This window comes from Coturnix japonica, chromosome 2, assembly GCF_001577835.2.
Source record: "Coturnix japonica isolate 7356 chromosome 2, Coturnix japonica 2.1, whole genome shotgun sequence".
Classification (NCBI taxonomy): Eukaryota; Metazoa; Chordata; class Aves; order Galliformes; family Phasianidae; genus Coturnix; species Coturnix japonica.
Window position 1 is genome coordinate 15,476,665 of NC_029517.1, and position 27,699 is coordinate 15,504,363.

Here is a 27,699-nt window from a genome sequence, read left to right on the forward strand (position 1 = left end):
TTTGCTCTCTGCTCCCTCAGAAAAGCTTTTTTTTCTTCTTTTTTTTTTTTTTTTTTCCCTGAGGTGACTTGTAGAACAGGTTCACTGCAGGGATTACCCACCTCCCATGGCAAGGTTAGCATTTTTAACCTCTTAATTGCAAAGTCCTTTCCATCTGCAGCACTGCTGGCCCAGTTTGCACTTGTTCTGTTCTCCTCTCCCAGGCTGTGTGGGGCTCATCACACTGGACTGAGCCAGCCCAGCTCAAACTCCACAGCACGAAGGCCAGTTTCTGCCTTTCTCTGTCTTCTTTTTCCCTTTCTAACTTTCTTGAGGATTATGCACACCAGCACAGATCAGGCAGATCTGGTAGACGCACCGTGTTCAACGCAAGCTTCTTCAATAGCTTTATCTATAAAAATAAAACAATTTTGTTCCTTGGTTTTGCAGATGTCCAGGTGAAAAGAGTTATTGTGTCTGACCATGGGGTTGGCTTACAAAGGGACACAGCTTAGTGTGAAGATGAGCCACTAGGCTGGGCGCACACCCCCCACTTGCCACACAGCTGTGGGTTATTTGCCTTGCGGCCACATCCCAAGGCCCTACCACAGATAAAGCCAGTTCCTGTCTCTGTGAGCTTTGCCTTCCCAAATAAGACATCACACGCAGGATGGTGAACCTGTGAAGTGGAAGAGAGACGATCTGTATGCACAGCTGGGAGGCTGCAGGTCACCACATTAGCTAACCACCAGTAATCCTCACTGATATTTTTTACCTGGCCTCTATTGTCCTGCAGTTCTGTAGCAGATTATCTGAGCAGAAACGGGTTCCAAGAACACACATCCAGGGAGGGATTTACCCAAATAAACAAAGCCTGGAGGAAATCATTAATACATAGCAGAAGACACAGACAGAGGTGATACGATATGAACTGACAACATCAAACACATTTTCTTCCCCTAACGTTTACTTGCTGTAAACCAGGGGCCTGCTGTCATACTCAGATACAGATGGTTGAAACAGGCCAGGGAAGAAAGTTCACAAAAAAGAAACAATTACCAATCCTGATTTTCTGGGCTATTTTTGTTGGCTACAGACTTGGCAGAGTTTAGAGCAACCTAGAAGATAAATGACAGTATGCACCGCAAATCTTGGGATATCTAATGTTCCAGCTATACTGCTTGACACAGAGATCAGAACACGGTGTTGCATTGGCTACTACCCTTGATAGATCTTCCACAGCGGGGGGATTCCCACCATGGATAATGATGCCACTTCCCAGACACTGGAGCAGCTGGAGAAACACGATGGGAGGAAAATGGCCTAGAAAATAAATGGTGACATTTCGGCTCCTGTCCTCCCACACATCTCACTACTTTTGTATGTGACATATTTATGTTACACACACATACAGTTCACGTTTTCTACACCACTGCTATGCACGTAGATACATGCACATGGAAATTAAGAAGGAAGTCAATACGCTGAATACGCACATACACTCTTAAAAGCAGTGACATTATAGTCTTCTCACAAAGCTGCCAAGTAAGCCCGCGTTATACATGCATATGTTTATATACATATATTCCTCTGCATATACACATAAGTGCAAACAAAATACAGATACATGGGTGTACATGCTTAGACACAAATAGTAAAAAGAACTACATTGAATGTATGGAGTCCTCAGTCTTCCCCATTCCCAAGAACTGTAATCTAATGCCCTAATAGTAATTTTAATGTAATTTTGTATATAAGGATTGTGAATTTTAAAACAATACATGTGTCCAATCATAAAAAAAAAATAGAAGCAGGAGACATTCACATAATTTTCCCCTCAATAAATTAGCAAGGATGACACATTTTAAACAAATAGCAGAAACAGTTACTGCATTCCTTCCGTAATTTACTGCCTTCAGAAAAGGATCAAATTACAAAATGTGTAGGGTGTAATGCTGTAGGCTGTTCAAACTGGGTTTGCAGTGTCTGCAACACTGGAACTAAATATTTACATGACTCGAGAAGATCTAATCTCTGAATTTCAGCCCCCACCCCCTTTATTTAATTTGTATGCTATCTTTATCCACCACCCGGCACATTCCACACAGTCACTAGAGTTCATGAAAGAGATAAGTGTGTGGGGGAGTCCAGACTTTCAAAGGAAAGCAGGAAAGCTGCTTTAAAAATAAGGAATAGATCACTCTCGTTAGAGTTGAAGTCTTGCAGCAATTTTAGCAGGATACACATGGATGCAAGCAGTCTTACTGAAGCAGCGATAGCACCTGGAATCTCGAGAGACCCTGTCAAAGAGAAGTTATAAGGGGGAGGTACCGAGTGACAACTGCTCTGATCTCCAAAGTCTTGGAATGTTTCAGAAGACACTGAGAATTCATAAGCACTCCCATAGCAGAGTACAGTACTTTGCCAACCTGTTTTTAGTCCTTCCTTACAATTAATTTGCTGCCAGTATCGAAATACCTACAAAACACTAGGATAAAGAAGTTACAACAGGATTGCTGTTGTAACCATTTTTTAAACTGAGAAAAATGGGCACAAGATACTTAACAGTGAAGTTTACATTCTGCTGGCTTATTGAAATTTATTGTATTTGGAATACAACACAGTCTGCAAGGTTTAACAAACTAAACTCTAACTTTTCACTCAAAACTAGAGCCATGCAGTGAACAGTCCCTTGTGTGGCATTCCCTAAATTCAGGTCAGCACAACAGCAGCTTCCACCTGTTCTGAGAAATACATCAGTGTATCATCACATCATCTCCAACCTTAAATCTACTTTTTCCTGCTGAAATGCAACTGTAGTCAGACAAGAAGCACCTTAAGGGTACACTCCTGGCAGGTTGGCGTTGATCTTAAGACAGTTTGGAGGAGGAAGATACCTGTAGATACATCCAGTCTGTTTATATTAAAAGACTCAGAAGTAGAAAAGAAAGCAAATGAAAGGGTAACAGAGACAGCTAAAGCACACAGACATGGTCTACAGATATTTTCCTTTCTCCCGGGCAGTGGTGCCAATATTGAAAATGTAACAAAAGCTAACAGCTGTTCCATATTTTCCCTTCAGCTGTGAAAAAGTAGATGGAGATCCACACACTGAGATCAAGAGTCTCACCTTATCCCTTTCTCTGTGTATATTCTAAAAAAAAAATGAAAAGCTCCTCAAAAATGTCAGTTTCAACAAACATCTCCAAGGTAATTTTGAACGGTTTGATTATTATTGTTGTTTCTATTGATTTCAAAGGAGAAACTGAATCCTAGGCAACTTTGAACACAAAACGCTTTGTTAGATTCTCACCTTCTGTAGTGAGGTTAACACATTCAATTTTCTACCTCACATTCAAAGTGAGGTAGCAGTTATAAGGATTCTTTAACAAAAAGCAAGGTACATATCAGATTTTCATACCTGATCTCTCAGTCTCTCCTGATGTCCCATTATTGCTGTAGCATGATGGGGATATTTCTGCTTCAGATGCTCTAGAAAAGCCTCTCTCTTTCTGTCCATTTCCGAGGTTTGCATTCCCAGTATTTCTTTGGAACTGCGAGGGCCACCTACTGTATGTCTTCGAGGGATGTTGCGTGTGGATTTGGAATTAGAAGAGTGACTGTTTTGTGTTGAAAGTAGCTCCTTAGATCGGAGGCATTCAGCATCATCTAGTGATGTTAAATGCAAACTGTGTTTCGCCTGGTCTGAAAAACAAAAAGGAAAAAAAAAAATATTTAAGAACACAATCCCAACATTCACCTTAATATGAAAAAGAAAATAATCAGAATGATAAAAAAGCAAGGTCAGTCTAAAAGTCTGGTAGTGCCCAATGGCTTGTTCTGCATCATTAGGCATACATATGTTCTAATCAGCAGCCTGGACGTAATCATTTATATAAGCTCAGCACAGTACTTACTTTCAACGTAAAACCACAGCAGTGCCTCACAGAAAAGTGAACATGATTAAAGTAGATGTTCCTTTTATATCATCTTCACCACTATGTGGCTTGAAAAGAAGATCTGACAGGGCCCTCATTCCCTGACCTTTAAAACCCACAGGATGCTTTCTTTCCAGGGTAAGGAACAGTGTTCTTCGGAGAGCTCCAGTACCCTTAATGGCCCTGTAACTCGTATCCCAGAAGATACCAACAGAGAACATTCCTTTGACAAAGCAGATTAGAAATCCTTAATCTTTTTTCAGTGTGTTTTCAACACGCTCAGAAACACCTATGAAATAATAAGAGGGCTTTGTGGCTTTTTTTTTTTCCTCCTCTATTTCTGACTATGGTATGGTTTTAAATTTCATGGATCTCCCTTGGATTTTATACGTCTTACGACAGCAGGCTGGAAAATACAACATTTCTCCCCCAACAAACAATTTCTCAAGAAACAAAAAGAAAACCAAGTTTTGAGTGGTATACAGACAAAACAGAACAAACAAACAAAAAGCTTCAGATAAATGTTACAACTTTAAAACTGGCTTTAAGACCAAAGACCATGGCTACTTTTGCAAAGAGATAGGCAGACACAGAGGGTAGGTAAATGCTGGCTTATCTTCAGGTAACTGTGTAACATGAACCCTCTGGTGAGCGAAGAAGTGTAGTCTGGAGCCTTGTTACCTAATACCTTTGAAAATTCCCTTAATCTTTTGTCAGCAAAGAAGAAAAAAGCTCCAAACCAGAAGCACTGAAAAGGCCTCTCCAAGTCCTGGGTGCTGGGTTAGGCCCAGGCCCCCACAGTAGTGTTAACCCTTAGCAGCCACTCTGCAAGAGCAGGAAGGCTCTTTCTTTGCATGGCTTTCGTACATCCCCATTTCTGCCACTTTTCCACTCAAAGCCCTTTCTGCTCCCAGTGACAGCCCTCCCCCGAGTGCTGCCACTCATATGGCAATGCTGTTTGGAAACAGGCACCTACTCGCTTCTATTTACAGTTCACCCAGTCAGATTGACAGACTGCCCACCACTTGCCTGAGGATTTCATTCTGAGTACTCTTCTGCCTCCTGGCACACATTACCATTTGTCTGCCAAGTCCCACAGAACATCAAGCCTAGTGATAAAGAAAAACCTCCACTGATGGAGCTCTGTGAAGTCCCACCACTTTAAATGGGGAAGCCATTTCTTTGGTCCAACAGGACTGGGCCTCCAAAATCCTGCAAGTTTCTGTAAGGTCCCTGTAATGTTCACAGCCTCCAAAGTACCAACATCATCTTGTTTGCATCTACGGGAATCTATCCTACAACCAGAAAACAGAAGCCTAGGCTGATGTTGCCACTTTATTTTGAGGAATACAGATTCAGACACTGCTTTGGGAACAGCTTTGGCTAACGGGGAATTTTGTTCTTATGTGGCTTCAAATCTTTTTATCACTGGAGACACAGCATGGGACAGCTGTTGGGGGACAGCGTGAATGCAGATCACTATGCAGCCCCATATTATTTCACCTGAGAACTGGTGGAACAAACTGCAGGATGCTGCAAGCTTTAAAGAGAGGTTTCATTCCTCAGTCTGCTTTCTTCCTGTGGTCCTTTAAAAAGATGCATAAGGCCCGAAACTGCACACAGCAGAGGCCACCTTTAGCTCATTTTGAGCAAGAACAACTCTGACAACCTAAATACATACAAACATACACACATTCTTCATGCTACCATTTAACCTTTCCAAGGACAACTTAACAACAAACAACATCCACCCTCTCTTTTTTCTGAGCATTTAGAGCACCTACTGTCAGTTACACTGGGCTAAAAAAGAGGGCATTTTGCTTGCAAAAACCAAGTGTGGCAATTCCAGACACACGCAGTCAAACTGGTTTCTGAAAGCTGCACTGTCACTTCAGTGGATTTTAGATGGGAAAAAAAAGAGGTGGGATGGTGCTGGTTGGTCTTTACCATCTCTGTGCATTGAGAGCACAGAAGTTGTATCACTGAGGCTGAGGCTCTGGAATAAAGATGTCAGAGAGAAATAAGGAAATCCCTTCAAGCTCTAGAGAGTCAGTGTGAGTGTGGGTTACTGAATGCAGCAATTCTGTACCAACCCTTAAAGCATTGTCACAGCAGCAGTTTTGGCCACTGGATTGGTGGCAAGCACTTAGAATCATAGAATCACCACGGTTGGAAAAGACCTAAAAGATATGGCAGGTAATGCTATACTGAGAAGCGCAACTGAGAGATCATGGCTGTGGATTTCAGCTCCTAAATCCTTGTGCAAATCCCCTCCAAGCTCCGCACTTCAATCATTTCAGTAGTTTAAGAAAAAGCTAATTAATTATCTGAAACATAAGACATATCAAGTAATTTGTTTTAGAATTATTGGTTAATGGGTGGAACCTTGAGAAGGAATTAAAGAAAACAAACCATAGTTTTCACATACAGTATTAGAAAGACCAGCAAATTATATTATTTTTCTTTCATATACTAAGAAAATACTGTATAAATAGCAGTGAAAAGAAAGGAATGCAAACTATGCAAACTAATTGCTAGTCTTGCCAGGAGGCTGACCTGGGCATTCAGCATGATCCCTCCGTATTGCAGCACACATCAGCATGACTTTCTTGTTACTGCTCTGGCTGCAGCACGGTAACTACTGCACTGCTTTGTTGCCCAAATCTATGCAAATCAGCCATAAACAAATGAGCATGGATAATACTATGCACCTTGGCTGACATGTAAACCAAACTCTGTGTGATGTTTGAATATCTTTTCCTAGTAGTTACTTAAAAATTCTTGGTCACTTCCTAAATACTGGCAAATCAGTTTCATGGTCAGGATGAAATGGAATGGTAAAATACCCCCTGTGTAACTTGGAACATAAGAGATCCACACCACAGAGCTCCAAGGAGAAACTACAAGGCGTATTCTGTGTCCTGGTGTTGCTCAATAACAGCGTGGGCAAACAGACCATATCTTAGAAGTGAAGATAATGGGCCTAGAAAATCAATCCCCACAGATAACTGTGCAATGTGTGAAGGATCATGTGATGGTCCCCAGATGACAGCAAGGAGCAGCAAAAGGATAAATTATGCAAGTACCCTCCTTGGAAAACGAGTAAATAGAAGCCAATGAAAAACACAGCAAGAGAAGTGCATGATAAGCTTGTCTCCCTCTCTCCCTCCCTCACGTTCAGAAGCTAAAGGCTGAAGGACTTTCTGTTCAGTAGAGTAGCAAAGCCAGAAGGCAACAAAAAGCAAGTTCTGTAGACTGTCATGGGAGAGCTTTGGTAATCCAAAGCCTAGAGTAACCCTTACAGTTAAGATACAGCTCTAACCTGAAAACTAACATTAAGAATTCTTCGCCCATTACTACAGCAGCTAGTCATGAAGCGAAAACTATGGGAAAGGTCCCGGTCTGCAGTGCGGAAGCACCATGCCTGAGATGATCAGGAAGATTACCATGAAGGATTAAATGAAGGGACTTGAAGTTATTTTTAAAAGCCCGGTATGTGGTTCTTCTAAGTCACACCCTCTGTGAAGTCCACAAAGGTCAAGAAAGTCACTTTGCTCCATCACTTAAAATTGGGTGAAAATAGTAACATTCCTGTTTTGCAATCCAGGTGATAAGAAAGGGACATTTTCAGAATAACTTTAGAAAGCAACAAGTGTGGGTCTGACCCACTCCAGCCCTGCAAAGTTGAGCCTTGAAGCACACTGTATTCAGTGCCTAAAGGATAAAAAAAGAATACATTTTAACAGCACAAATCAAACCCACCTATGATATGCTGGCAGCAAGTCCGAGATGATTGGGAATCACTCCTATTTATTTGATTGCCTTCGCAATTAAATCTGTTCCCAAATAAATTTGCAAATGTAGCTACTGGATATGGGCCAAAACTACTAAATTTGGTAATGAATGTTAAAGAACAAGATTTTCTGGAGAGTCAGAAGCTGGGTCAGAGTTGAGTTTTCTTAGCTACACATGTACCTCAGTCAGCTTCACACCACCTGTACATACACTATGAAGGGTTTTCTTCCCCCCCCCCCTACTCAGACACATCCTTTAAGTGAAAAGTATCCTTCCCATTGAACACACAGGCTCTGGTGAACACTACCCCACTGTTTCACGTTCAGAGACGGTCAAGAGAGTAGCGCCTATGAGGAATACAATGCACATGAAGCAAGAACGTCTACAGGTGTTCCACAACCACTGCAGCAGATGCAGATGAGATGAGACATCCCGTGCTACCTGAGCTGCACGCTCCACGTGGACCGTCCCACGCGGCACCCCCCAGCTCGCAGCTCCGTTCGCTTTCAGATAAAACATGGTGCAATACCGATTGTGCAAAGGCGCCCTTGGCTGCGCTGCCCCACAGCTCACACACACACACACACACACAAACTACCCCGAGCTCGCCGAAATCTGCGGCGACTTAAAGCACCCCCAGAGAGAAAAGTGCTCCCAGCTCCGCTCTTGCCCCGTACTGCTGCTGCCCTGCCCCGGCGCTGCGGGCTGACAGCGGCGCTGCCCGCTCCCCAGCCTGCACGGAGGTGTACAGCCACGCTTCTAGATTTAGGGAAACCTCCGGAGGTTTCAGCACACGAAAGACACGCTTTTTATTTATTTGTTTGTTTGTTTGCTTTATTCTTTCTTTTTTTTCCCCCCCATGCATTCCCTCCACTTACAAAAAGCAGCAACGAGGGGCATGGTTAAATGCAACTCCCTCTTCCTGCTTCCCTTTACTTACCCTTCATCTGCCTGCTGTCTGTTGAGCAAGCCAGGCACAGCTCAAGTTTCTGGCTTTCATTTTCCTCCATTGTCCCTGCCTACCGCCCAGGCTCCGCTCTCTCCAAGCCGGGATGCACAGCGGGCAGGGCTGAGGCTGGGGCTGGAGCTGGGGTTTGGGCCGGCTCCCTCCCGGCACTCACTCCCCCGGGTGCCCCGGGCCGGGTGGGCGGCGGGGCCGTGCCGGGCGGCTGCTCCGGGCCCTCCTCCGCTGGGCCCCAACAGGTGATGGGCTCGGCCGCAGGCAGCCCCGAGCCGGCTCGCTTCCCGTGCAGCCGGCCAGCCTTCTGAAAGGGAACATTTCAAACGTGATTACAGGCCTGAGCCTCCGCTGGAATCCGAAGCCGAAGCCTTTCAAATCTCTGTCATGGGACAAAAGCTTTTCCACCGAATATTTTTTTAAGCTCGTAACCACCAAGCCCACAAGCATTCCTGATAAATGCTCCTCTGTCTTTTCTAGCGTCTAGCTTAGAAGTAATTCATTATATAAGCACTTTGAGGTTTTGTTTTCAGCTGAATTCTTTCAAGCTGCTTGGAGAATGAATTAGGGAAAATCAAGATACAGGAATTCAACTTTAGTGAAGCCAATAAAAATGAATGGTAGCAATAGTAATCAGGGGCTTCGGTTAAGAGGGATTCTGAAGCCTCAGTAGCAAAGCATATAGAAACATATAACTAATTCTCTTTTGGCAGATCAGAAGCAGGAAACCTGTCTGAGAATCGATAGATCCACTGGGCTGCAATGCAAAAAAAATTAATGACGTACAATATCAAATCCCACAGATTCCATCAGATGCCGCATGTGTTGATTTAGGAGAGAACATCAGACTGAATTATTTTATCAGGATCATAACTCAGAATCACAGAATTATAGGGGCTGGAAAGGGCCTCTGGAGGTCAAATCCAATCCCCCCACTAAAGGAGGTTCTCTGCAGTAGGTCACACAGGCAGGCATCCAGTTAGGTCTTGAATGTCTCCAAACGAGACTTCACCTCTCTGGACAGCCTATTCCAGTTGGAGGTTGGAGGTCCAGTTGGAGGTTGTGGATGCCCCATCCCTGGAGGCATTCAAGGCCAGGCTGGATATGGCTCTGGGCAGCCTGTACTAGTGGTTGGTAACCCTGCCCATGGCAGGGGAGTTGAAACTTGATGATCTTTTAGGTCCTTTTCAACCCAGGCCATTCTATGATTCTCTGATTCCTCTGTCACACTCACTGTAAAGTTCTGCATATTTGTGTGGAACTTTCTATGTTCCAGTTTTTGGCCATTGCTCCTTGTCCTATCACTACACACCACTGAAAAGAGTCTGGCCTCATCCAATTGCCTCCTGCACTTTAGGTATTTATAAACCTTGATGAGGTTCCCTCTCAGTCTTATCTTCTCTAAGCTGAGCAGCCCCAGGATTCTCAGCCTTTCCTCATACAGGAGATGCTCTTAATCATCTTTGTCACTCTCTAATGAACTCTTTCTAGGAAATCTCTGCCATTTTTGAGCAGGGGAGCCCAGAACTGGACACAATACTCCTGATGTGACCTGACCAGGGCAGAGTAAAGGGGGAGGATAATCTCCCTCAACCTGCTGGCCATGCTCTTTTTATGCACCCTGGGTTACCATTGGCCTTGGCCACAAGGGCACACTGCTGTTCGTGACCAACCTGTTATTCATCAGGACCCCCAGGTCCTTCTCTGCAGAGTTCCTTTCCAGCAGATCAGTTCCTAACCTGTACTGACACATGTGGCTATTTCTCCCAGATGTAGGACTCTACACTTGCCCTTGCTGAGCCTCCACCTAACTCTCCAATCTGTTCAGGTCTCACTGAATGGCAGCACAGTCTTCTGGCATTGTCAACCACTCCTCCCAGCTTCATACCATCAAGAAACTTACTGAGAGTGGAGTCTATCCCATCATCACTGATGAAGATGTTGAACAAAACCGAAGCCAGCACTGACCCCTGAGGAACACCACTAGTTACAGACCACTGACTAGAGTCTATGCCACTGATCAGAAAACTCTGAGCTCCACCAGTCAGCCCCTTCTTTACCTACTTCACTGTCCATGCATCAATTCCGCACTTCTAAGTTTCACTATAAACACACTGTGGGAGACAGTGTCAAACACCTTGCTGAAGTCAAGGTACACAACATCCACTGCTCTCCTTCCATTTACCCAGCCAGTGATGACATCGCAGAAGACAACCAGGTTGGTCAAGCATAATTTCTCTTTGTTGAATCTATGTTGACTGCTCCTGATAACCTTCTCTTCCAATTGCTTGGAAATAGCATCCAGAACAAGTCATTCCATCACCTTTTCAGGGACAAAGGTCAGGCTGACTGGCCTGTATTTTCCCAGATTGTCCTTCTTGCTCTTGAAGACTGGAGTGACACTGGCCATCCTTCGATCCTCAGACACCTCCCCTGTTCTCCAAGACCTTTCAAAGATGATAGAGAGCAGTTCAGCAGTCATCTCTGCCTGTTCCCTCAGCATATGTGGTTGCATTCCATTGGAGCCCATGGATTTGTACGTATTGATTTCAGCTGGATGATCTCTGACCATTTTCCTCTTGACCAAACAGAAGTCTTCCCTTCCCTAAACTCTCTCTCTTACCTCCAGGGTCTGAGATTCCCAAGGGGCAGTCTTTGTAGTAAAGACTGAAGCAAAGAAGGCATTCAGTATCTCCGCCTTTTCAGCAGCCTGTTACCAGGGCACCCACATCATTTAGTAGCAGATCCATATTTTCCCTAGTTTTCCTTTTACTATTGACATACTTAAAAAAAATACCCTTTCTTGTTACCCTTCTGAATTAGGTTAAGAGTAACACATTTCTGAACTAATAATAAGAACAAGCAATATCTCATTCAAATCAACCTCACACTGCAACACCAGATAACAGTTACTCTCTCAGACATCTTTTTAAACAGACTTTGTGTGATCTGGACTCCTAAGCTTTCTTCAACACTCACTTTCAGTACAGCATCAGCAAAATTGCTCAAAATGATCTTTCAACCACATGGTCCAGACAGGCAAGGAAAAATCTTCTACATTTCCTACTTCTCTATCTGGCAGAAATGTCACCCTGTCTAATTGGATTATTAAATGCAGAAATGATGTGTGTGTATACACATACACACACACACACACACGTGTAGATTTGACACAGAAGCTGAAGGAAATTCACTCTCTTCTTCAGCCCTCCCCCTTCCAAAGAGAAAAATAATTCACATGAATTACTATTAACAATTAATAAACATACAGAACTAGTGTTCATTAGATCGGACATGCATATTCTCTACCACTTTACAAATATTTGTTTTGCTTCTTAACAATTAATTCTGTACTGTCTAGGAACCTGGCAAGGGTCCCAGAAATCTGGCACGAAAAGCATAGAAATGATGAAAATACAATCTAAACGTTAGCATTGCTATTTGAGGTCTGCAGTACAGTGTTCCCAACAGAATACTCCTTAAGTTGCTCCACAATATTAAGAAAACAGTGTGATGTACAATGTATTTAGATACTGTTTTTACTGGCCTTCAGTTAATCTCTGCTGATTTTGACTGGGGACTATTTTAGGACAAGAAGTGCTGGCCAGCCAGCCCACTTATCTGATGTTGCCTTTTGTGATACTGAGGAATGTGCCTTTAACACCAAGGTTTTCCAGGGTCTGGACAAGCATTATGACTTACGCTTAGCCAGCTGGAAGGCTATGAGGGCTCATACAGGAATATCAGGCACTGAGGGATCATTGACCATTGACTCTGTGAACTGAAAAATAACTCAGAAATCCCTGGTGGGAAAAGAGAATCAGCGCAGTTGCAATGTGAAAGCTGTATCAAGACATCACCTACACACAGGGCTCAGAAACTGAGAGTGAGGTAGCCAAGTGTCTTTAAATAAAGACCTAATCCTGACATAATAAAGTGGCAAGCACAAAACATGCTTGGCTACAAATGCCTACAAGCAAGGCATGTCTGCAATGCTGTACAAGAACAGGGTTAGTTCTGGAGATCAGTATGGCTTCTTCCAAGAGCCATATAACACCAAAAAAGTTATGTACGGTAGGACTTTAAGGAGGCTTTGCCTTCACCCAAGGTGAGCAGAAGATAACCTAGAAAATAAGAACATGAACAACTTTTTTATGTATTGCTAACACTAAAGTATCCACTTTCAGCCAGCACTGTTAAGTATCCACAGTCAGGAACACAATATAGACAGAAAGGGAGTCTCATGACTCACTGTAGTGCACCCACTGATAAATCCTTCTGTCCTGGGACAGAATAGGGGTCACAGTTGGTACAAGCCTGTGGTCTGAAGCTGTTGCTTCCATGGGAGACACAAGACACTACCACTGATGCGAGTGACAGTGGAACGTACTGCTGATGCTGTTAAGGGACCTGAGCAAAGGTGATGAGAAATGGCTTATTTGGTTGTGGATGTGTGACTTGGAAAGTGGGTGATACCCGAGAAGAATGCCCATGGCTGCATAAGTAGTCTCTCAAACAAGATTAAAGTGCACTGGCAAAAAGTGAGACAAAATGTGGCACACTTTAATATCATCAGAGCCAAACAAAGGAACCCACCCAACTTCACACAAAACACAGTCGTCTCTGCTGGTTTTTGGGACCACACCATTTTATGAAAGCAGCAGTCAGGATTGCACAATCTCCAAATATGTTCTCACTTGGAGTGAGAAGCTCTTGGTCCCAAACTGGATTTAATTAGTGTATGTAACAATGCCATGCCTTAAGGTGCTACCCATGTTTATTTAAAAGAATTAATGGAACTCCTTTTGCAACTGAGAAACTGGAGACAGCCAGAATCATTACACTGCTAGGCTCACATAAAGAGCTATGCAGCACAATCACTGGGATGAATCACCAGCAACATGTTAAATAAACTTGATTAACCAGTTCACAGCACACAATTGGGATTTGTTTATCTGTGGGATCAATAATAACAGTAGTTCCTTTTAATTACCGTGTTCAGATCTAGGCCCATCAGTATCAAAACAATGCATGGAGAACAACTGCTAACAGGATATGCTGTTTTAATTGTGTTTAAAATTAATGTCCCAGAGCAACTTAAACACTTCTGGTTTTAGGATGTGCATAAAAGGAGCAATTAACAAATACTGTTTTGCTCAATTAGTAAAACTCATAATATACAACAGCACTTTTGTGGCTCTAGTATTTATTCACAGCTAAAAAAAAATGGGAAGTTAATTATTAATAGTTAAATCAGAAGAAGCATCCCATAATTAAAGATGTATCTCAGTGTCCATGCAAAATCACTAATCACACAGCCACAGAGAAATATATTATGAATGCTCTCAGTGTGAAGCAGCCTGGCAGTGTCTACCCTACTAGAGACCAGGAACAAAATAAATAGTAGATGTGATGTGGTGCATCTATGCTCTTCTGTGCTCAGAGAGTTCGTTGCAGTCTTTGGTGTGGCCTTTCAATTCTTACTAACTAAAATAGACTCACTCCCCTCTGATGTGTATATGATTAAATATGATACAATAGCAACCACTATCTCATAGAAGCAAAATGAAAATAGCCATGGGACTATCTATATGAATCCATTCAAGTAAATATAGAAGAGGTTTATACTACTTTAAGAGTAATTGTGCAATAATTTGGCATTGTATATCAGGGAAATTCAATTTTTAAGCTGAGAGGTAGGAGGAGCTTTGCGATCATTTGGTCTCATCTGCTTAGCAAGGGATTTCAGTCTGTTGGTTCCTATTTCAAGTCCAAGGACAATGGTTGACCTATCAAGTACTTAAATTAAAGGTAAACATCTGAACTTAATTTGAAAATTTACAGTGACAAATAATGTAATACAACCTCTGGGATTACACGTCATGAAATTAACTTTGCTGTTAAAAATATCTTTGGAGACTTTCAGTATGTATACACCATACATTCCAGTTCAGTTATGGTTTCTCATACACATGAGGAAAAAAAATTAGCTGAAAGAGTTAAATTCCATTCCACCTGAAGTATAATAAAAAAAGAGCACAAGTTTCTGTGCACGTCTCCACAGCAGCCTTTCACCATGTCTTGCCTGACCTACAGGTTTCAGCTCCTTCAGATAAGTTCAGAGACTGACGGCATTGCCAAATTATATGATCATTCCTGAAAATCACAGATGTCACCACCAGCCTTAATCACTAAAACAACTATTGAAAAGAGTCACTAAGAGGTTGAACATTTGCTATTCAATAGGAAGATATATATTCATTTTTCCAATTCCATTTTGAATTGAGCTCCTGGGAGCAGAGATAATCACCTGCCACTTGACAGTGATGAGCTTGCAATTATGAAGGATGCAGCGTCCTAGCCTACCTCTAGCCGAAAAGGACTGTGCTGTTAAGTGCCTTATGCTTCTCCAACTACCAGAACATATCCCTTTCACTTGGGAAAATATTCTGATCAAGCTAACAACTCCTACACCTGAACAGTTACACTGTGTGAAACAGGTTAGGTTTTCTGTTTTTCAAGTTTTATTCTTATTTTCTTTGTCCTCCTACCTTTTATTATTATTATTATTATTATTATTATTATTATTATTATTATTATTATTATTATTATTATTAAATAAATGTAAAGGTTTGAAAGCAGTAAATACTTGTGAATGCCCCAAATCAGTGAGGAAAAGGACTGTGAACATCACAAAGAAGCACTGACTCTGAACTGAGAAAAAGAAATGATTATTCTCCTTCACCCAGAGCTTTTCACCTCTGCAGTTTGGGACAAGAACAAGCTAACTCCACACTGTAATGTGGCTTCTCTTCCCACAAGCCAATGTAGGATAGGACAGAGCTAAATGGACATCACTACACTGCAAATGTTTCTGACTCATGTAATGCAACATCTTATCTCAGACATTTTACCTGATGTTATTGCCATCCTACCCTACCGAGCTAACATGGATATTAGCACACTGCTGCAGAACTTTGAACTGAAGACCCTGGCACGTTACAGTCTCACACCTACCAGCCTGGCCAGCTCCTTACACATCACAGTTTCCATATGAACATCACTTATGGGAAGGAATAAGATCAGCCAGCAAAGACAGAATTAGAGAGTACGAACATCTGTTTTTGTAAGGTACCAAACAAATAAGTCTGTGAAAGGAAAATGTGCCTTACATCTTGGAAATTTTAATCAAATAAAAAGCAGTGTGTGGGTGGGAAGAAATAGTGTAGGGAATTGTTTCTGAGGGAGGTGGAAGAAAGAAGGGGAGAAGGTCACTTTCAAGTCCATCTGCTCTATATTCAAATTCTATTTTCCCCCGGTGTAAAACACTTTAGTTTCGATAAGTTCCCTTTTGGAGGAATTCACTCAAACAGCTCTGGTGAGCCTTTGGATTCGAATGGGTCCAACTTTTCAGCAGTGCCAGAGCAACAAACTTAACATCTGAAACACCGAATGCTGCTGGTTTCACGGGTGTCTGTTGGATCTGCTTGTGAATGTACGAGGCAGCATGCTTTAGTGATCAAAGGGATTGAGAGCTGCTCACTGTAAAGTACAATTATACTTAAAAAGAATCAGCAGAGATTCAGATCTCACCAAGTGCATGTGGAGTTTAAAAGACTGCCACGAGACTGCTTGAACTAATAAGAAATACAGAGTTTACTTTGATGGAGTCTGGGTCTAAAATTAATATAATAGTTTCAATTATGTTGTCATTACCATACCAACTTGTGTATCAGGAGGCAATTCTGATAAACTTTGTACCCAAAAGAATGGCTTAAGTAAAATAATGAGTAAATAATAATTAGAAATTAACACAATGGTCACAGTATTGTCAACCTGAAGCATTCACACCATTCACAATTGTGGTCTTTCTTGAAAAATTATGGTGTTTTCTTAGAACACCACAGCCCACAGTCAGTGGGCTGTACCCAGTCATATATTCACTTTTTTTCCCCCAGAATTACTGTCAAGAAAGCCATTTTTTGAATTTAAAACTCAGACTAAAGTCACAGGAGAGGTACACACTATTATGATCAGTAAGTTGGGCATTTTTTATTGTTCTTAATTATAATTTCACCCTGGATTTAGCAAAAATGCAGTACTACACAGCAAGCAACAAAAAGCTATCTGAAAATAGATGAAGACAAGCAGAATATCTTGTTCTAGCTTTGTGCATATCTGATTTCCAGTGAATGGAGATAGTTACAGGTTATGGATTCTGGCTTAGCCCACTCAGCTCCACTGGTTGCTGTTTACAATGCTCGCATTTTGATCCCTTGGAAACCACTGCTCCTGAGAGCAGAATGAGAACTTCCTCCTACTTGTAAGTAATTTAATGACCTCTTGACGCTGTGTACATCCCCTTCCCTGAAAACTGCCTCTCTGACCTTCCCAGCCCTTGCTGATATTACCATGAAAACAGCTGATCAGTAGTAAAGCAAGAGCAGCTGGCAGCAGTGCTACTCCTGCCCAGTGTCTTCTGCTGGGTTGAACACTTACTAATTCAGGTGTATAAAAACTCTTTGATATTTAGGATTTCACAGCTTTCAGACAACAGGGACCATTTGACTATCTTGTCTGACTTCCTATCTATTACAAGACATTATATTTGGTGCGAGATCCTCACACAAAGGCCATACAACTGGCTTGATGTGAAAAAGACAGAAGATGAACATAACATTGCTGATCTCAGAAGCTGCAGGTGCATTAGTGTTTGCTTCAAACAGGAATGTGCTTTTGAAGTAAACTCCCATAACCCATATGATGAGATCTACCCAGATGATCTGTGTAAGTCAGTATGACAGTGTAAGCTCTCAGTGACTTAAACCTAAATATATTCTTTCTTCTGACTTAAATTTCCCAAATCAGGTGCCCACTGTAAAACAAACCCAAATGATCCCAATCTCAGAGCTCTGGCACACACATCCAGCCACTGTCTCCAGCACAACCAGTCATTTATGAAGAAAAAATGCAGGAGACAAGGAATGAACCTGAAGACATACCACATACATAGCCAATTGAACTTGGAGGGGATGGAAATCCTCCACACCTCAAATCACCAGCAGAAAGGCTGAACTCCAGCAGTTGATTATAATTACTGCCTGTAATACAGGGCTGCAAGTGTTACAAGTGTGTTATTTGGGGGCATTTCCATGAAGTCAGCTGATGGAATTGGTGGCTTACACAACACAACCAAGAGCCCTCCTTCCAACCTGCAAACAGCTGCTGCAGTAAATGCAAATCTTGCAGCATTGGGACTAATGTGGCTTTGTAACATACCCACTTCTATTTAACACACTACATTATAGTTTAATTACCCTCACTACTAAGGAATTGCTTCCTTTTTCTTCAGGGTATATCTGACTCAACAGCAGTTTCCGGGGCTGGGATTTACGCTTCTCCCATCAACAGCCAGACCAACAAGTTCTGTAGGGTTGATGCTTTGTGACAAAACCTCCTCTCCATCAACTGCATTAGCTGGACTCCTGAAGACTTACATTAGTCTGGGTTTTAATACTGGAAAACAATCTTGTCCTCTCTTCGCTTTTTTTCTAGCATTCCCATTCCCCCACTGAAGTTCAGCTGACAGGATCACAGAATCACAGAATGGTTTGTGTGGAAAGGGATCCTTAAAGGCCATTTAGTCCAATCCCTCTGCAACGAACAGGGACAGCTACACTGGATCAGGTGCTCAGAGCCTCATCCAGCCTGACTTTGAATGTCCCCAGGGATGGGGCATCTGCCAACTCTCTGGACACCCTGTTTCCAGTGCCTCACTACCCTTAGTGTATAAAACTTCTTCCTTATATCCAAACTAAACCTCCTCTCTTGTTGTTTGAAACCATTTCCCTTTGTCTTATCACAACAGACCCTCCTGAATAGTCTGTCCCCTTTCTCACAGCCCCACTTTAGACACTGTCAGATACTGAATTTATGTACTAAAAAGATACTTTAGATACTGAATTTAATATACTGTCAGTAATAAATGAGTACATAGCCTAAATTTATCCCCAGAAACACTAGCATAGCTGGAAAGCAGTGCAGGGTGCTCCAGGGCAGGGAGTGCACAGCCACAGCTACCTCCTTCCGAACAGGGAGGCTGGCAAGGGCAAAGTGTCTGAGCACAGAGTGAACTGCAGTGACACAACTCCTGTGTCATATCTTATTCCTCCTACAAGGGGAATTCTGCACCTTCTGTACAGCACTTTTGCAGAAGATAAAACAAGAGAAGTAACAATGATCCATCTCATCAGGCTGCAAGAAGCGCACAGAATTGCCTGGGGTGAAGGCAAGAATAAGCAACGTCAGCACAGAAAGGTGTCATACAAGGTTTAAGCTTATTCAAAAGCAGAGCCTTCGTCTCTCTCATGAATAAATACATAACCCAAGACAATTTAATTCCAACTGTTTTGTAGCACTTCTTGTGAAAACTTTTCAAACAACGTAATGACTCACAGGTGAGCTCTCCGCTGACAACATAAAATGACACTATATTAGTTATCTGCCTTTACAAATGTGCAAGCCTGCATGGAGATATACATAATAACTCTCTCATAGTATAGCACACACATTTACATGCAGCATAGCTGAAGACAGGGAACAGGCAGTACGTAGTGACAGGTTTGCTTCACTCCAAAGGAAAAGGTTATTAAACATTAATTGGTAACAGGCAGGTTTTACTGCATATGCATATGCTCCATCTTACCTACAAAAGTACAGCTTTGTGAATTACTTCATTTTATTTATGATTCTCATATTATTGCCTTAATCTTTCATAATTAACGTAAAAAGGTTAAATGATAAATTCATACCTTTTTTTAGCCTCTTTCACTGTTTCACTCTCCTATTGCCATAAGACTGCAGCTGGAATGAAATCTAAATCCTTACACTGGCTGGAGAAAATTCTGGGCAGTGTCAGAAGGAAACAAATATTGAAATCTCTTTGACACAAGATGACAATATTACTTATACGCACCAGTTTTGGTTTTATAAGCTCCTACAAATCCTCTCTCACAGCAGAGACTAGCACAAGAATGCCCTTGGAAGAGGGCATTAGGTAAGAAAAGGATGAGTTTACAACCCATGAGTACTGTTAATTTGATGCTTTTAACCCATTGATCTGTTTTTCTGCGAGGAGTCTTGGTGCTCAATCCAAGGATAGCCGGATTCCAACAAAGAAGTTATGTATACAGCTGAGAGGGAAAAATAAGAACTGAATGGTTATCTGGAATAGGAAGTGTTTTTCCCAGACCTTTGAGGTCATGGGCCTCTACAGTGGCATTGCACAACTCTTAGATTGAGAACAGAGGGTGTCAATGTAAGGGCAGATGATGGTCTGCAGAATGGAAACTAGGCCAGAGGATGTTATAAGTCTGGCATTTTTTGAAACATCTAAATCAAATCTGACCACTTTTTTAAAGCAGAGCCTAAACACAGCCAGAATTTGCAGTTTGGCTACCAGAATTAGAGGGTAAAACACTACAGGAAATAACTACCAACCACTTTCTTTTCCCAACCATCCAACAAGGTAATTTTTTTGCCCCACTCTACATGAAAAAGCCTGGGTAGTCTTCTGATTTTAGGAGTCTGAGAAACATCCTGCAGGAGGACAACCCCACAGCAGGCCTTACAGTCAATATGAGGGCCCTTTTCAACACTGCCTTAAACTACACTTGATTTTAGCCACAGGCTTTAAGACTATGGTGTTGCTTCACAAATCATAACTAAATACCTTTTCTTCATAGCTCCACTCAGTTCTCAGGGGTGTCCTCAAGACACAAATAAAGCCTCAGCTGTTGAAAGGTAGCATGTTGTCAGTTCTATCGGCACGGGACCGCCGTGCTGCAAGGTTGCTTTATTTGGCTAAAGACAAATTCCCCTTCATCCTGCAGAAGTTGTCACCAGATGTAAGAACACAGCAGCTTTATTCGATACATGATAAGTAGATGTGAATTCAGAGGCTACTAGTTCATTCAGAGAATGACATCTCTATAAAACATACAAACTCAGTGTTCTGCAGACAGATTAAGAGTCATCCACTATCTATTTTTAAAAAATATTTAGCACCTTGTTGTACATTCAGAGTTAAAAAATGAATTCAACATCTTCATGTCCCGACACCCCTCTTAAATAATGCACATCTGATCGTATCTATGCTCAAAGCCATGCCACTTGAAGTTTGCATACTGAAAGTCTAAGTCATGGAGTGTTCAGTGTTGCAATTCAGCTTCCTTTTCCAGTAAAAGGAAGAAAAGTGAGACAGGCACCAGGCTGAAAGGCTTTCTGAAAGCTGCAGCTGCAGCCAACAGCTGAAATTTAAAATCAGCCATTATTTTCTCTCCTCATCTTGTGGGCTCTTGCCACAGCTTTCAATAAACCACAAATTCACCCACAGAGGCACTCGCGCTCATTATTTTCTTTCTCTGATGGAGCTAAAATAAGAACCATAAACACTTCTCCCTGCCTCAAAAAAGCAATGCAAGTCTCTCCCCAACAGGACTCTCAACATGTTGCATGTGGACAACATGTTAAGCAAATAGCAAAAGCCAAACACGGTTCTGAGAAATTAGTGATTTAATGTTGCAGAGAGAATCTGCAACCCAAGATCAGATGGGTGAATGAAAGCAGAAGCAGAACTGTATTTCCACTTCCCAAGCTAGTGAGAAGAGAGGCATGTGATACTCAGCAGGTACAGTTTGCTAGGATTTCTAAGTGGCATGTAATAAAGAGGAGATCCTCCCATGGGTTTAAACAAACAAACAGAAAAAGTAAAAATAGGAAGGAGCAAGCAGGAATAAAAGGCAGCTTTCTGTAGGGAAGGAGGGAGATTACCAGTGGCATCATAGAGGAATGTGCATTGGTCTGGGCAGCTCCCAACATCAGTGAGCTGAAAAGGGGTAACGAGGGTATGAACCAATAGGACAGAGCTTGCTGAGAATGTTACATTACTTAGCAAAGTAAAGATGCGGGCTGGCTATGAAGAAGAAACTGCACAGGATTCACTGAATAGGCAGTAAAATGACAGAAGAAATTCTGTGTGGCAAAGTGGTACACAATGGCTTTGAACAGACTAAACCCTCAAACTCTTGGAGTGATAACAACCATTTTGTGAAAATTTCAGCTCAGTACTTATTAGTGATTAAAAATTCAAATAAATACTAGAAAACGTTAGGAAAAAAACAGCAACCAAGATGGATAATAAAATTATATTACTGTTCAAATCCACAGTCTATCCAGATTTTGAATACAGCATGAAGTTTTAATTCACCCCAGGTCAAAGAAGATATAGCAGATACAGAAATGCTAAGAAAAACTGGTGACCTGCATGATCAAAGTTACGGAAAAGTTTCTGTACAAGGAACAACTAAATAATGTAGGACTCTCTGTTCTGGGAACAGATGAATCAAACATATGGTTGAGGTCCATAAACATGAGTAACAAGAAAAACTTAATAGGACCCAAGACCTATCATTGTCTCTCTCCATACAGATTCCAGGCATCAAATGAGACAAGTAGGATAATGATTCAAAAACATGGATGTGAATATTAATTCCACAATACTATGATGGCACTAGGGAACATGCCTTAGTGATGGGACTCAGTAGGTCAGGTTGATGATCTCAGAGGTCCTTTCTGATCTAAATGATTCCATGGTTCTGGAATTTAAGTCAAATTTGTAGGCTGGGCTCCTCTGACCTGCCATAACTGTGCTTAGGTTCAGTGTGGTACAAGAAGCACCACTGCTGACAATTACACTTTCTCACACTTACTAAACATAGAAGCACTTGCATTACAATAGAAAAATAACAACCCCAGATCTAATCAAAACGCTCTACTGTGTGAGAATTGTATGGAAATCTCCTCCTAGAGAGAGGGCATGGAAGAGAATGAATAGTGTGCAATAAGTTAAGTCGTATCATTTCATCTGTTGTAAAAAAAGAAAGATCCGAAATATTTGTCTACACAGGAAAGTTAGTGTAGTGGAAACTAGAGAATGAATTTGCAGTGCTTCAGCTATTCTATCAAGAGAATGGACAAACTAGTACAAATCTTCCATGGCATCAGCATCCATAGCTCTGGATACCATCAAGCGTCCAAAGGTTATTAAACCTTTTGAACAAGGGATCAGTACAGCTCGGGGGGGCTGAGATCATCTTTTCCCCCTCATTAACTCCCCATTACTAAGAGGCTACTCTGGAGGACTGCAGGTGCCATGACTGGGGCTTAAGCATCGGGTGGCACCAAGCCCCCCTTACTCTCCTTCATCATATGGGGCCCAGTGAAAGAGCGGGCAAGGCTTACTTAAAGATCAATGCCCAGTACTGGGACCTGACAGCAGCAGGGTTGATGGTAATTCACTCGTTGTAAAGAAACAAATCTGACTGTCTGACCGCTTTAACACACAAGACCTCTCCAGGAAGACAAGTGGAGAGGAGTGAAGTCCCCTGAGCATTTTAACCCCCCCATCACAATGCAGGGGGTCAGTGGCAGTAACTGTGGCACACTGCCTTCGTGCTCTGACTTCCCCAAAGGCAGACAGTAATTTACTTGGTGCATGAGTCTGCACCCTCACAAAAGGGAGGGCATGGGCAGGAGAATTTACTCATCTGTTGATGAGTATTTACGCTCCTTTTTTCAAAGCTACTTAAATTGGTCTTTTGTTTCTTGCTGAGCTGCGAGACACAATGAAGGCACCAGTTGTTTTGCTCCTATAGTCCTTTGAAAATTTGCTTTTACTGTTTCCTGAGGTGATCTGGATGTCAAACCACCACCCTGCACTCCCTTCCCCACAAAACAGGAGCACTTTTTAGCTTTTTTGGTTAGACAAGGGATTTTTCAAGGGCGAAGAATAACACACCTTTTATTAAGCAGCTCTGCACAGGAAGAAACTTTTTACTACTGATTTCTCAAGGAATGTTATGACTGGCTGACTTGAAAGTGGCCTATCCAGAATCTCATTAGATTTTCAAGTACTTTAAAAAGCAATTCTTACTGAATTATCAAACTTGCAGGAAAGCAATAGCACTTTCATACCTATGACTACGTACTTCTGTGTTAACTGTAGAGGCATATCAGAGCAGTAAGGATTGTTGTGTGCCTGGAGCTACCGCAGTTACAGGAAACTGCTGGGGTATGCTGAAGAAGACTCTAATAAGCATCTGATTTGTTTAATTAAACACTGTTTTCCAATATATGACAGGCTACACAATGATTTCTCTTGGTAAGACTTGACCCAGAAAATGTAAGTGGTAAACAAACCGTGAAAGCTTCATGGGTGTGGAGCACATACAAGTCAAAACACCTTGCATAAGCAAGCTCTGCATTTGCTGTTTGGTCAAAGCAGACAAATCCATTCTCCAGTGGAAACCAATGACCCTGAATAGAGACCTGCAAATGTGACTGCAGAATGGCAGAAACACTGGTTGTTCTAGGACTGCTTTATCCCCATCTGCAATATTGACACTGAGAACAGGAGAAAATTACAGTGTGATTTCCCAGTTGATGGGACTTCTCCATGGATACCACCTACAAAACCCAGAGCTTCCTTCTTCTTAAGGCAAGGTAGACTGTCTCCCCTCACCCATCCCTAGCCTTCAAAAAGACAAGCAACTATTGTAAGCCATCCACCTAGTACAATACTGGAGCAAAACAGGCGCCTGCTGCACGTTATTCATCCCACTCGTGCTAGACACATATTTTGGGACAGGGTGAACTTGTCTCCAGAGATGTCCCTCCAGGACAAAGCGGCACTGAGAAGAGCACCGATAGTTCAGTGGTCAGCTCTGCACTGGAAGTAGTAGGAATCTCCTGAGAAAATCTACACATGTGGCTCTTTAGATAAATATAGCAGCTCTTTAAGTATTTCTAAGAAGAACATAACACACCGTTTTTATTTGGAAAAGCCGTGCATTGTCTAAAGTTGGAAATATCTTCTAATACTCTTAGCAACTTCCCACAATATTCTAGACATTGTGTGATTCCCACATAGACTGCTTTCCTCAAGAGCTGCTCCTAACTTTTAGGCTCATGTTCTCGATTCTCTGTTCAAAAACTTTCCTATTTCTATTTCTGCCCAACACATTTTATTATTGTTCTGCTTCCAGCAGACGAGACAATCCGTTTCTCAAACACTTCTCTCTCAAAACAAAACAATCCAACCCAGACCATATTCTAAGGAGACTCACCATTGTAAAATGCAGCTTTACAAGCCTGAGGATGGTCTGCCTTTTCCCTATGCTACACTTCTGCTTGCAATCCCATACCAGATGGAGCTGCTGCATGAGTCCCAGCCAGGCTTTGCAAGGCAACGCATGAAGACTGTTCCTTAACACTTCATAAGCGGTTGCTGTGGCTGTGCCAAAAAGAGTTGCAAACAGCACTTCCTTCTACACTTTGACCCTAATCTATGTAGACACATCACTGCATTCATACTGGGCTCTGCTGAGCAACGCGGGGATGTCAGTTCTGTGCAACATATGGCGCCAATGAAGCAGGTAACACTTCTCCCTCTCACACAAACACATGACCACGCTTTGACTGCCTGCTTAGCTGCTTCATCGTTTGTTGCTTCAGTCATCACCATCAACATATTTCGCTGACAAAATATCTCATACTGCCCATTACAGCTATGCAAGGAGAACAAACGACAAGAAGCTGTGGCACTTTGCAGAGATGAAGGCATAGTTAAAAGGTCGTGACTTCATAAGCTGGGTGAGAGCAGTCAGCTGGGCTGAGGTGTGCAACAGTTCTAGGGTGCACAGCAGCTCACAGCTGTTTGCTCGACTACCTGCATGAAAAGCAGCACCCAGCTCTTGCAGGAATTTTAGCTGCTGTCTGTAAAGCACGCAGCCCAGCAGCAGGAGTGGGAAATCAACGCTCGCCTTGCTCCTTTGTGTTAGGACTCGTCCTAACTTGTTGATCCGTGGTCATCACATGGCTACGCTCAATGTCCTGCCAATGAAATAAATGCAATTTTGGCAGAACTAAACAAACAGCTTCCTACCATGGAAAGTCCCAAAGCCCTGAGAGAAGACGTTGATCTCCACCCACCGTCTTTCAAAACTTCCCCCGCAGCTTCAAATTACTGTCTTCTAATGAAAGTAAAGGGGAAATCAGATGAACAGAGGAAGACTTTGCCAATGGAGATATTAACAACATGCAAAAGAGATCTGCTGGGTTTTTTTTGTTGTTGTTTTGTTGGTGTTTTGGTTTTTTTTTAAGCTAACGTTTAACTGCATTTCCCTCACCCTCGCTGCCAGAAAGGCAGTGCCCGGAGGGGTCAGCCTGGAAGCTCCGTACGGCAACCCGGCCATGGGGGGAGACGGGAGCGGTGCGCTGCTGCTCTCTGCCGGCGACACCGCGCCAGGAGGGGTCATGTCCAGCGGGGGCTTGGGGTGCAGCCGGGCGGCTGAGCTGAAGGCAGAACCCGGGTTGCACTGTGGGCCGTAGAGCTGAAACAGTGATGCCAAAGGATGCGAAAAGAGAGGAGCGCTGAACATGGACAGGTTGTTCCTGGAGAGGTCTCTCTCACTGTGCGTGTAGCACAGCTCTCCCGCAGCAGAGGATGCGGAATCAAAAACTGACAGACAAACAAAGCAGCAACATTGCCAGCCACAGGCTGCATCTGGATCCAAACAAAACTGGCCTCCATAATCTTGAGTCTCCCACTGAAAACATGTTGAGAGGAATGGTTTCTTTGAAGTACTTGCACCTGCCCTCAAGGGTCAACACACTCATGTTTCCATAGACCAAGAGAAAATCTGAGGCTTGTGAAGCCTCATCTGACCACAGCTCCTGTGCCCATGGAACCTAACCAATCACACAGATTAAATGCATCTGGTCTGTCCTTACTGCTCTACAGCAGCTACCGACCACTCAGCTCCTGCTGCGGCCTCCCCAAGAGGTGGCCCTGAGCAAAGCACTCTGCACAAACCCAAGCATCACGTCCCACCAAAGCTCTTTGCCGAGCCACGATCCTCATCTGAGTGAAAAGTTCAAAAAATCCACCATATCACACTAAGAATAGTTCAGTTTTTCCCAGATGCTTTGTTTGGGAATCCTCAAAATGTGATCCTCTTCAACACTTAGAAGCAAAAGTGGGCATGAAAAGGCTAAAAATTCTCTGATCTTTCTCTAACATTTAATTTCTACTCAGAGTTAAGCCTCAGTCAATCAACTCTCACCACAGCCACAACACTGGCTGGGCTACAAGAGAACCTGCTGCATGTCAGTACAATAAGACCGAGGAACCACTTAAACTCTACACAAGGTCTCAGAATAGATCTTAAGTGGAAGATGGTACTTTTTACTGTGTAAAAACACAACACTTGTTCTTGCAGTTACATTTGTGATGTGTGCAGGCACGCATACTTAGTTTCCACACTGTAATTCTGTCAACGTGAACATTCAACATCTAAAGAAAAGTTCAAGTATTCTGCAATTTAGTTACTGGCTTTGCTGGTTGAAGATAGAAACAAAACAAAACATGAAGTCTAATACCAACCACAAGCTGGAAAAAAACTGGATCACTCATATAAAACACCTGCACATGTGGGACGTTCTGCATTGTTTCTTCATATTACTGCATTTTTGTTACAGAGATGGGATTAGAGATAAATATTAAAAATGCATTAATGTTGTCTATGTAAGGAAAAATACCGTTGGAATTCATAGCTGATATGGAAAACAAACAACAACAAAAAAGGCAGGAAAAAAAAGCTTCAACTTGGCGAAGTACACCTACATATTAGATAAAAGACTTAGAAAACAGATGCTCCTTCTTACAAGCAGCCAAGATCTCCTAACATCCATACAACTTGTTAATCAACTAACATATGGTACCACTTCAGCAAAACACACCATTCTGATTTTGCATTTACACGGTCTGCTTCCTATGAAACTATTGTCAAGATTTGGCCAGTATTATGTAACTTAGTAATTTTAATCCTACGTTTTAAATTCATCGGTAAGTGCAGAAACAAAAAGAGAAAAGGTTTCAATCCAAACAATAAGTAAGCACTTATTTTCACA

General features: G+C 42.3%; 1 protein-coding gene across 15 annotated transcripts in view; it reads right to left on the reverse strand.

Moving 5' to 3' along the window:
* The window catches only part of KIAA1217 (KIAA1217 ortholog), a 327,102-nt gene that overhangs the window by 155,933 nt on the left and 143,470 nt on the right, over positions 1-27,699 (reverse strand). For 11 of the 15 annotated variants that reach the window (XM_015853276.2, XM_015853279.2, XM_015853274.2 and 8 more), the window contains one exon: positions 3,401-3,684. In XM_015853276.2, coding sequence (XP_015708762.1) covers positions 3,401-3,684 — 284 coding nt within the window. Of the gene's footprint in view, positions 1-3,400; positions 3,685-8,652; positions 9,006-27,699 lie in introns of those variants that run through there. The other 4 variants (XM_015853278.2, XM_015853277.2, XM_015853275.2 and 1 more) reach the window with 3 other exon arrangements.